Consider the following 12,289-nt stretch of genomic DNA (forward strand, 5'->3'; position numbering starts at 1 on the left):
GCAAGTTTGGGATTAGATATAGAGAGTGAGACTGAGGAGTCAAGGATGGCACCAGGACTGCAAAACTAGGTGACTGGAAGAACAGTGATGGTCGTGATGATAAAAGTGAAGATCACAATAAAAATGAACTTGGGGAAAGAACAATGGGCTCCATTTTAGACCCAACTTTGAGATGCCTACAATATCCAAATTGAAATGTATGATAAATATTTATTGCTGTAGAACTCAAGAGAGACTGATGGCTGATTATATAGTGTGGAAGGCAGAGATAGTAAATACATAAAGATGACAGTCATAACCCATGGAAATTGTTGAGGTCACAGAGTTAAAGAGTAAAAATAGTAAAGAGAAGACGGTCCAGGATGTATCTGGATATATCCGTAAGTAAGAGGAGTAACATGGGCAGTCATTTACAAAGGATATGGAAAAGAACACCTCAGACCAGTAGAGGAATTGGGAGAAACTAGTGTCATAAATATTGAGAGGAAATAAATTATCAGTGTTAAAGTATGGCCACCAGTTTCAAATGTTGCAGAGAAGTCAAGCAGGTTAAAGACTGTGAGGAGGTTGTGAGATTTGGCAAATAAGAGACAACTTTTAACTTTGTAGAAAATATTTTCACTTGCATTGAGGGGTCAGAAAGTATATGACATTGTTTAGAAAGAATAAGTGAAAAAACATAGAGACACTGAATATAGACAATTTATTCAATAAGTACATCTTAGATAAGGAGGAGAAATAATGAACTATATCTAACATGGATGAGTACTGATTAAAATGATCACAAGACAGATTTTTCTTAAGTTTTAAAATAATGTATTATTTGACCAGTGAAGACATCCTAATTATTGTCAAATGACTCTGAACCATCATAAGACCAATGGACAATACTGGCCCAAGTACTTATATATATTTTTGAGAGGTAATTTTTCATCTCTTCCTGTGAACATCTCAAGACATCTCTAATTGGCAATCAGTTTATTAGGAGTTGGTCCATCAAGCTATTCACCTCTCCTCATCCCCATAGATAAATGAGTCATGTTCACTGGAAAAGTATTATTATAGAACTTTTCCTCTGTCAGAGTCTGGGAAAGGACCACATTCCTCAGGACAAAGAGAATTCAAAAATCTATAGACTGAATGGTGCTCAGTCTGAGACCTTTCTCAAGAATTCTCCCAAGCTTACAGGAAGTAATTGTCAGTCTTTATAATTCAGGACCCTGATATAAAAATAATGCAGTATGTGAAAGATGAAACATTAATTCTCACAGCTAAAAGAATTTAGTAAAGTTTGTTGCTTTTACTTTTAAGTATAAGGCATGAACTCATTCATCATTGAAGGTAATAAGGAAATTCAACAGAGTTAAAGAAAGAAAAAGTAAAAGGCTCCTGTTTTCTTATTTACTTGAAACTAAGGTTCAAGCAAATATGGCAAAGATAGAGCAACATAAGAAAACCTTCGGTTTATATTCTCTCTCTGTCAAACCCGTTTATACATACCCATGATGAGATGATCAGTGTATTCATAAGCCAATAACTCCATTTTCAGAATGGAAAAAGAATAATCAGAAGTCTACCTCAGTGTCATCACTGTGATTGCTGCCTGTGTGTGATGGGAAGGTTTTAAATTCATTGACTTTGAACTAAGAAACTTTCAATATATTCTGGCTTCTGAGTATTAGAAAATCCCTGAGTCATTTTGGATATATATTTACTGCACCTCTTTCTGGTTACAGGAAAGTGAAGAATCTGTGAAATGGAACTCTGGAATACCACCTTAGTAAATAGTTTTTTCCTCATTGGAATTCTACAGGACAGCAGGTCTCCTGAGGTTGTCTGTGCAGTAATTACACTCCTCTACCTGGTTGCCATGGCTAGTAATGGCCTCCTGCTCCTCTTGATCACTTTGGACAATCGGCTCCATATGCCCATGTACTTCTTACTCAGCCAGCTCTCACTTATGGATCTGCTCTTAACATCTGTTGTTGCCCCAAAGACACTGGCTGATTACCTGTGTGGACAAAACACTATTTCTTTTATAGGTTGTGGGCTTCAGATGTTTTCAGAACTGACACTTGGGGGTGCTGAAGATATATTGTTGGCTTTCATGGCATATGACCGCTACGTGGCTATTCGTTACCCTCTGAATTATATGGTATTAATGAGACCAGCTGTTTGCTGGTCTATGGTAGCTATATCCTGGCTCTTGGCATCTCTAAGTGCCCTTGTGTATACCATTTATACAATGCACTTCCCTTTCTGTAAGACCCAAGAGATCTACCACCTGTTTTGTGAAATCCTTCCATTACTAAAGCTGGCATGTGCTGACACATCTCAGTATGAGCTAATGGTATACACAATGGGTGTGACCTTCCTCCTGATCCCCCTCTCTGCTATTGTTGCATCATATACTTTAGTCTTATCTGCTGTGTTCCACATGCCCTCAGCACAGGGGAGACAGAAAGCTCTCCTTACCTGTTCATCCCACTTGACAGTGGTTGGGCTATACTATGGACCTGCCACATTCATGTATGTCCTGCCCAGTGCCTACCACAGCCCTAGGCAGGACAATATCTTGTCTGTGTTCTACACCATTGTCACTCCTGCCCTAAATCCTCTTATCTACAGCCTGAGGAACAAGGATGTGGTGGGGGCCCTGAAGAAGGTACTAGGGAAAAATTCCTCAGAGCAGAGATGGTAGCATCTGGATGAGTCAAGAATATTGCTTCTTAGAGATGAGACCTATCATTCTCTGCTGGTACTTACATTCTCCTTCCTGTTTCTATCCTTCTGAGAAATTGCCTTGGAAGCTTTTTAAAGCCACAATTTGAGTTTGTTCTTTTATCTTCTACCACTCTAAATTTGGTCCCTACAGGGTGCATGGACTTAGTTCTTATACATTCATTTATGTGACCTTATTAAATTTCTCTTTTGGGTCTCATCTTATTAGTACTGTGTTTCTCTCATGAGGTCAGATGCAATTTGAGAGGCCTCACTGATAAAGAGAAAAGAGGATGAGGAATTTAATGGAAATTCTACAGAAGTAAAATCATTTTGATATTTCTGTTATTGAGTCATCTCATCTATGGGAGCATTTCCTCTACTGGTATATCTCTAAACCTATTTACACTTTTTATTCTTTATTACTCCCATCCATACTCTTCCATAAATCCTTCCCAACCAGTCTATGCTTTATGCTGGGAGGCTGGTTACCAATGAAGCATGTGGGCTTTTTATTCCCTACTTTCACTATAAAATCAAATTTTATAATTTTACATCTCTCTGATTATACCCTCTAGGCCACTTCTGCACAATTCTTCAAATGTAAAATCTAGCTTACTTATACATGACTCCCCCTTCCCACTCTGAATTCTCATCTCTGTTATCTTTGAGGTACCCATGCTTTTAATTCTTTGGATACTGTAGCTTCTATTAACACGAGATCAACAGAATAATGGCAATTTAAAAAAAATATGTGATTTGCTTTAGGAAAAATTAGTAGTAGTCTCTCGGTAACCGAGGATGACAATTGTCTTTGTGCGCTTTCATCTGTGATGTAGATGAGTGTGCACAACGACACTTGTGCGTGAAGGAGATTTAAGTGGAAAAGTCGATTCACAGAGACAGTTCCACTCTCTCGGCATTGGAAGCCTGGGTCCACTGGCATGAAAAATCGTTACACCTGGAGGCTTCCTCAGCTGCATTGGATGGCCATGTTGTCTTTTGTGCTCCAACACACCCTGAGCACTCCACAGTGCTTCGCTGCGTCATCATCTCAGCCTTTGAACCTTCTTATTGGTTTCTTCCGTCTGGTCGGCCAAAGCAGTCTTCACATGCTGGGTGAGCAAAGCCCTAGTTCACCAGGGGTCTACAACCCAATGGCTACCCTCACAAGGTTTAGCCGGCCTGTCGAAGCTGTTGCCCGGGGTGTGTCCGCTGCCGCATGCTAGCAACTACTATGAGCCACAAGTGCGAGCTGGGTGTCAGGTAAGGCTCAGAGCCTGGAGGAAAAATTATGGAGTTAATAAATGTACTACAAAATGTACCAAATATAATGCAATGAAATTAATCCTCCTAACCAATTATGAACCCAGTTTATATAGACTGCTGGTTGGTTTGACTGCTCCAAGTGTCTCTTAGCATCCAATGCATCAGCTGTCAGATTGATCTTCCTAACACACATGTATTATTATGTTACTCCCCACCCAATTAAATAAACTCCAATGGCTCCCTATTTCCCTCAAGTTCAAATACAAAATCCTCTCTTGGTCTTCTAAAGCCTTTTTTTTTTTAAACCTTATCCCAATACTACCTTTCCCTACCACTTGATCTACAAAGCTGTGAAACTGGGCTCTTTCCTGTTCATTACAAAAATATCCCATCTCACCTCTCTAGGCATTTTCTCTAATCATCCCTATATCTGGAACTATCTCCCATCTCACCTTTGCTTCCTTCACTGGTTCCCATTAAGGCTCAGCAAAAGCTTCATATGGCCTTTCAGATATCTAAAATGGAATATACAGTAGTCATCTTAAAGTCAACATAACTGAAATAGAACTTATTATCTTTTCCCCAAAACTTCTTCCCACAACTCCACTCTTATGGTAGAGGGCAATGCCATCCTCTCAGTCCTTAAGGCTTGCAACCTAGGAGTCATCTTGGATGCCTCACTATCTCTCACCTTCTCCACTCCCATAACCAATCTGTTGCCAAGGATTGTCTATTTCACCTTTATAATATCTCTCAAATATACATCATATCACAGTGCAGACCCTTATCAACTCATGTCTGGACTATTTCAATAGCCTGCTGGTAGGTTTGCCTGTCTCAAGCTTCCTTGCTGTTCTGCAAAGAAATCTTTTATTGCTCAGCACTGAACATTTTGTCTGATTGTCCTCTATGCCTGGAATATTCTCTTTCCTCATCTTTGCCTACTGCCTTCCTTGGCTCCTTTTAAGCCCCAGCTAAAATACCCTTCTCCTGAAGGAAATCTACCAACTTCTCTATATTCTACTGTTTCACCACCTTTAACAATTTTTTTATTTATCCTGTATGTAACTTGTTTTTATAGATTTGTCTGCTTGTTATCTTCCCCATTAGACTGTGTGCTCCATGATGGTAGGAACTGTCTTTTGCCTCTGCTTTTGTATCTACACTTCTAAACAGAGTTTCTGGCACATAGCAGCACTTAAAAAATGTTTGTTGGCTTTTTGTTGGAAGATTTGAAGAAATTTATCCAAGAAACTCTCTGGGTCAACAGTTTGAGCTTTTTTGTTTATTTCTTGAAATATGATTTCTTGGTTGTCTTATTTCTTCCTTCAATTAATTAACTCAATCTAAATTTCATGTAAACAAAATTATCCATTATTCACCTCATAATGCTTTCTATCTCTTGTTTATTCATCAAGTCTTCTTCTTACCTTATAGTTAATATGTTTCGTGTTCTTCTAATTTACTTGTGATGTCTCCCTTTATGCTTTAATCATCATCCATTTTGATCTTATCTTGGTAAATGGTGTAAGATATTCATCTATCATTTCTTCCAGACTACTTTGTGATTTTCCCAACAATTTTTACCAAATAGCAATCTTATCCCAAAAATATGGATTTTTACTTTTGTCCAACACAGTTACTATAATCTTTTAGAAGTGTTTGTTATACACCCTCTCTGTTCCACTTTTCTTTTTCTTAGCAATCCCAGATAGTTTTGATAATTACTGCTTTATGATACACTTTGAAATCAGGTACTCCTAGACATCCCTACCGAACATTTTTTTATTAATTCCTTTCATATTCTTGACATTTTGCTATTCCAAATGAATTTATTTCCAAATAAAATTATTTTTTTCTAATTCAACATAATAATTTTGGGGGTAATTTAATTGGGATGGTATTGAATAAGTGGATTAGTTCAGGTAGGACTATCATTCAAATTATATTGGTTCTGCCTACACACAAACAATTACTATAGATACCATTATTTAAATTTGACTTTATTTGTATGAAAAGTATTTTATAATTATATTCATGTACTTTCTGGTTTTGTGTTTGTATGTATTCCCTAGGTATCCAATTCTAACTATGATTATTTTTTTATCTTATGATCTTTTCATGCAGGACTTTGTCAGTAACATAGAAATGCTAATGATTTTATAATTTTATTTTATTGCACCACTTTGCTAAAATTATTGGTAGTTTCAGCTAATTTTTAGTTGAATCATATATCATCCTATTGCCTTCAAAAGAGATAGTTTTATGGTTCCTTTGCCCATTAAAATTCATTAAGTTTCATATTCTGTTATTTCTATTGCTAGCATTTTAATTCAATATTAATTAGTGATAATGGGCATCCTTCTTTCACTCCTGATCTTATAAGGAAGGCTTATAACTTGTCTCCATTACAAAGAATGTTTGCTGATGATTTCAGGCATACTCCTCTTATTATTCTAAGGAAAATCCACTTATACCTATACTTACAAGTGTTTTTCATAGGAACAAGTATTGTATCAAAAGCTTTTTCTGAATCTATTAAATTAAAAAGATTTTGTATAAATAAAACAAATGTAGCCAAGATTAGAATGAAAGCAGTAAGTTTATGGAAAAATTTGATAGTTTCCTTGGATAGAGGTCTCATGTCTAAAATATATATAAAACTTTGACAAGCTGATAGTAATATTAGCCATTCTCGATTGATAAATGATCTAAAGATATGAATAGACAGTTTTTGGATCAATAAATTCAAGCTATATATAAGTATAGGAAAAGGCTCTAAATCATTGTTGGTTAGAGAAATGCAAATTAAAACTGTGAGATACCTCACACCTATCAAATTGGCTAAAATAATAAAAGTGGCAAAATGACAAATATTGGAGATGTGGGAAAATGGAAATACTAATACACAAATGGTGAAACTGTGAAGAAATTCAACCATTTTGGAGAACAATTTGGAATTGTGCCCAAAGAGTTATAAAACTATATACACCTTTTGACTTAGTTATACCACTATTAGGTTTATTTCCTTAAGTGATCGGGGAAAAGGAAAAGAACATATGTGTTCTAAAATATTTATAGAGCCTCTTTGTGGTAGCAAAGAACTAGAAATTGAAGGGATGCCCCTCAACTTGGGAATGGCTAAACAAATTGTGGCATATGATCGTGATGGAATACTATTATACCAAAGAAATGATGAGCAGATTAATTTCTTTAATAAAACATGGAAAGATCTACATGAAATTATGAAGAGTGAAATGAGTAGAATCAATAGAACATTATATATGGCAACAGAAATATTGTTTGAAGAATGACTTGTGTTTATCCACTCCAAGAGAAAGAACTGATAAATAGAAATAAACAAGACATAGTTTTATATATACATATATCTTGTCTGTCAAATGATGCCTTTTGTAATTGAGGAAGGGGAAGGAGAGAGAGAGAGTTACCTGGGTATTTTAGGGTAACAAACAAATGAATAAATACATTATATATATATATATTAGTCTAAATTATTAATTGTCTCTTATCTCAGCACTGGCCATTCGTATCTTATAAAGTTAACAGGGGTTATGGAGCTAAACCTATACACTGGCCTTTTCTAGTAGCCCCCTTGCTCATGATACTTCTGATAATACATGTGCTTTGGTACTTTGCTAATGGGCAAGCACAACCAGAGCCTCCTGGATAATATCTAGAGCTCCACAATAAAGATGAGTTAGTGATGACAAAGAAGATAAGCCACTGATCCAGGAGAAGGTACCCACTCTATAGGATTAAATTGAGATGTTGGGGAGATGGTGAACTTATGCTCTCTTCCTTTGGAGTATATTACCTGGGACTCTCACAGCCTCTCCCCTTAGACTTGTAGTGAAGGCGGAAGGTGATATCTCTTCTCTCTAAACTACCTGGTAGCAGTAGTGACTGCATACACATGGCAACAAGAACACTCATTTGCCTACACAAGTCAGAAGAGACCTTGTTGGAGAATTTCTCAGCCTGGTTCCCTGGAGAGCCCAGGGAGAATCTCATTTGAAGTGATCAAGGGATTTGAAGTGACCTGAGGGAGTCAAATACCTTGGATGGCTAAACCAAAAAGAAAAAAAAAACACAACACTATCAGAATACACTAAAGAAGACAGCTCATTGAGAACAGACTCAGCTTTCTAGAGTACAGATTTCTTTTTTGTATCATTTCAGGGCTGTTTAGAATATAGAGCCAATTAACAGCATTCTACAGAAATTTAGGCCACAGAAGTATAGCACTTCACAAGAGAGAGAAGGATAAAGAAAAGGAAAATCAGCCATAGGAAAAGGGGCACAACAGGTTCTGGAGGTATTATTGCTTTATTCTTTTTCTAGTGTCTTTAGGTGAAGACTAATTCAATAAGGTCCCCCCCACTCCGCTTTTTTAACTCATACCTTCAGTCTTAGAGTCAATACTTTGTGTCGGTTCCAAAGCAGGAGAGTGGTAAGGGCTTCCCAATGCAGGTTAAGTGATTTGGCCAGGGTCATACAGCTAGGAAGTATCCTGATCCACATTTGAACCCAGGACTTCCCATCTCTAGACCTGGCTCTCATTCTGTTGAGCCACCTTGCTGCCCTCTTCTTTTTTCTCTTTATGCAAAGAAGCTTCAAAGCAAATTTAGACTTAATGGTAGAGGTAAATTTGCTAACAATTGGAGCAATTCAAATGGGAAATAAGTGGCTTCTGTGGCGAAAGAGTTCTCCCCATTCAAAGTCCTGAGTGAAAATTAAAAAAAAAACTACTTGATCAGTATGATGAGAGGGCATTCTGATATAGGAACAGGAAGAATTAATTAGCTTCTGAGATCCCTTCCAACTCTGAGACTGATGCTGTAATTTTAACCTAGATAGTTATCCTATAAATTTACCTCTAACAATGATTTTGGTAACATCAAGGGATGTGCTATTGCCAGCTCTAACTGGCTTGGGAACGCCCATAGCAAATTCTCTGTGTGAGCATTTACACCTCAGAAATCAGCTTTGCTACAATTCAGAGCTTGCTTTACTGTTTGTGTTAATTAACTAGACCTATGAAGGTGTTAATAATGCAAAATAAACTGAAAAGAATGTGAGGTCCCTCTAATTGTTTGCCAGTACATCTCTATGTTGCTCTATAAAAATTACTTGAATTCAGATAGAAGGCAATGGAAGACTGGGGAATGAAGTAATCATTGAATTAGAGACTAAAAATAATAACTGCTGTTAGTTATGAATTTTAAGATTTTTTAAATGTTTTTCATTTACTATGTCATTTGAACTTCAAAATATCTCTATGTACTATCTAATTTGATAGCGTCTATTATTATTATTATTATTGTCTTTGACTGATTTTGGTTTTATTTTTCTGATTTCTTCCATAATTATTATTTGATAGATTGGTTTTAGTTTACCTGTATTTTTGTATAATTTTGATGTTATTGTAGTTAAGTCATTCAACAATGTCCAACTCTACAAGACCTCATAGACTTTTGCACTGGGGTTTTCTTGGAAAAGATACTGAAGTGGTTTGCCATTTCCTCCTCCAATGTTTTCCCATTTTAGAGATGAGGAACTGAGGCAAATAGAAATTGAGGGATTTGTTCACACATTTAGTAAGTATCTGAGACTGGTTTTGAGCACAGATCTTCCTGGCTCTAAGCCCTGTGTTCTATCCACTGTGTTACCTCATTGACCTCTTCATATAATTTAGACATATGCAAATACTTAAAGAATCAGTGATTTCATCAACATATGCATCAAAATTGTTTCATCATTTAGTAAATGTTTTATGGATTGATTGAGATCCTGAGAGGTTGTCATTTGCTCAGTATTATATAGCCATTAAGTATCAGAGTCAAAATGTAAGTATCTTCATGAATCGAAGCCCAGTACCCTATCTACTAGGCCCAACTGCTTCTTAATTTTACTTATATTAACATATAATTCAAATTATATTACATTATGATCTGAAAATCCAATGAGGATGAATTTTGCCTTTAAAAATTTATATATGATCTTTCTATGACCTAGTATATGATCAATTTCTTGAGTGCTTCCTAGGTACTTAAAAACAATATTTCCTTTTCCCATTTATTTCTTTAATCTTTTCATTATAATTTATTAAATTAGCAGTTTAGCTCTATAATATCTTTAATATTAATGTATTATTTTATTCTAGTCTGCTAATTGAGTGATATCCCCTTATTATCCTATTTTATCTTTTTCTTCATATACCATTTTTTATCTTTTAGAAATTGAATCAATGAATTATTTAGAGCATGTATAAGAATATCATTACACATTTCTTATTCATATTTTCCTTTACCATTATGTAATACTATTGCCTATGTCTCAATGTTTTATCATTAGAATTCTATTTTGTCATACAAAACTACTGCCCCCCCCCCCCGCTGCTTTCTTTTAGCTTGTGGTTGTATGACATATTTTAAATCAACATTTTTCTTTTAATTAAAGTACATCTTTTTTATTAATTATATTTCCTTTCATAAAAGGACTATAGATTTCCCTTAATTTAGACTTGGTAAGGAGGTGGAAAAACAATAGGGCTACTTAAAGTTGGTGGCAGGGAGCTAGTGGAAAAGAGAGGAGAATATGCATCAGCTTGTGCTCTGATTATTACCCTCTAGGCACCTTTGGTACCTCTAGGTATGATCAGCCTCATTCTAAAACTAGGTAAGGGACAAGGAAATGCTTCATAGCTTGATGCTCCTTAAACCAGAGAAGGAAGAAGATGGGAGTTGGTGATCATCACCATTTAGAATTTTGAGAGGATAATGCATTCAATTTAGAAGTAAGTTGCATAAGGATGAGCTCAAAAACACCAAAGAGGGGGCAGAGTCAAGATGTAGGTATAGGAGTAGCAAAAACTGAAACCTCTCTGACTATCCTTCCATACCGATCTTTAAAAAGAGCTTCAAAAAGACAGAAATCCAAAACCAACAACAAAATGAAGTCATAGGGACTCTCCTGCTGAACACAACTTGAAAGGTAGGGAGGGAGAGTTTATTTCCACAGTATAAAGTGGAGATTAGAAACAAGACTGAACTGACCAAACCACACACACACACACACACACACACACACACACACACACACACACACACACACACGCATACACTACTACATTGAGGTCTGTAATTAGTGGGCTGACTTTGGCACCCCAGGGCAGGTGCTACAACTCCAAAAGTGTCTCAGACACATCAGTAACATCAGTAAACCAGGAGAGTGACTAGCTTACAGTTCACACAAGGAAAAAAGGAAAATGAGTAAACAACAGAACTATAAGGTAATTATTGAAAGCTTCTACAAAGACAAAATAACAGAATGAACAGAGGATGATGGAATTCAAGGAGCTTCAAACAAAACCTCAAAAAAACCTGGGAAGTGAATTTAGGCTCTGGAAGAGATCAAAAAGAAATTCAAAAATCAAATAAAACAGGTTGAAGAAAAATGGGAAAAAGAAAACAACAGCTTAAAAAGCAAAATAGGTCATCTGGAAAAGGAGGCACATAAATCAAAGGAAGACAACAGTAAAAGCCAGAATTGACTTACTAAGAAAAGAGGCAAAAAAGTCAAATAAAAAAAGAATTATCTAAAAAGAAGAATGGACCAAATTATAAAGGAGGATCAAAGGTCATGGAATAAATTCAGTCTTTAAAGACTAGAATTGGGCAAGTAGAAGCTAATGACTTCATGAGACATTAAGAAACAAAACAAAACCAAAAGAATGAAAAAATAGAAGAAAACATGAGATTTCACATTGAAAAAAATAACTGTCATGGAAAATAGATCTAGGAGAGACAATTTAATAATTATTTGACTATCTGAAAGTCATGGCCAAAAAAAAATCCTAAAAATCATATTACAGGAAATTATCCAATAAAACAGCCCTGATATTCTCGAACAAGAAGTAGGTCTCTCCTGAGACAAAGAATTGATAGAATCCACAGATTGCCCCCTGTATTAAATCTCCAAATGACAACTCCCAGGAATGGTATAGCCAAGTTCAAGAACTCTCAGGCTAAGGAGAAAATATTACAAACATAGAAATAAATAATTCAGATATCATGGATCCCCAATCAGGATTACATAATATCTAGCAGCCTCCACATTGAAGGACCAGAAGGCTAGAATATTATATTCCTAAAGGCAAGGGAATTGTGTTTACAACCAAGAATCAACTATCCAGAAAAACTGATGTTAATCTTTCAGAGAAAAATATGGTAATTTGATAAAAAAAGAATATTTCCAAACATTCCTGAAGAAAAAACAG

At 35.9% G+C, this 12,289-nt stretch overlaps 1 protein-coding gene across 1 annotated transcript; it reads left to right on the forward strand.

The window, feature by feature from the left end:
* Window positions 1–1,756: 1,756 nt before the first annotated feature.
* Window positions 1,757–2,952, forward strand: LOC100031918 (olfactory receptor 2AG1-like). The gene has a single exon (XM_001381022.4). The coding sequence runs from the start codon at window positions 1,757–1,759 to the stop codon at window positions 2,699–2,701; it is 945 nt and encodes a 314-aa protein (XP_001381059.2). The 3' UTR covers window positions 2,702–2,952.
* The last annotated feature ends 9,337 nt before the right edge of the window (window positions 2,953–12,289 follow it).

The sequence above is a fragment of the Monodelphis domestica genome, chromosome 1 (genome assembly GCF_027887165.1).
Source record: "Monodelphis domestica isolate mMonDom1 chromosome 1, mMonDom1.pri, whole genome shotgun sequence".
NCBI lineage: Eukaryota > Metazoa > Chordata > Mammalia > Didelphimorphia > Didelphidae > Monodelphis > Monodelphis domestica.

Excerpts from the sequence above, each read along its gene's own strand:
- LOC100031918 (XM_001381022.4), top strand. The coding sequence starts at position 1,757 with ATGGAACTCTGGAATACCACCTTAGTAAATAGTTTTTTCCTCATTGGA.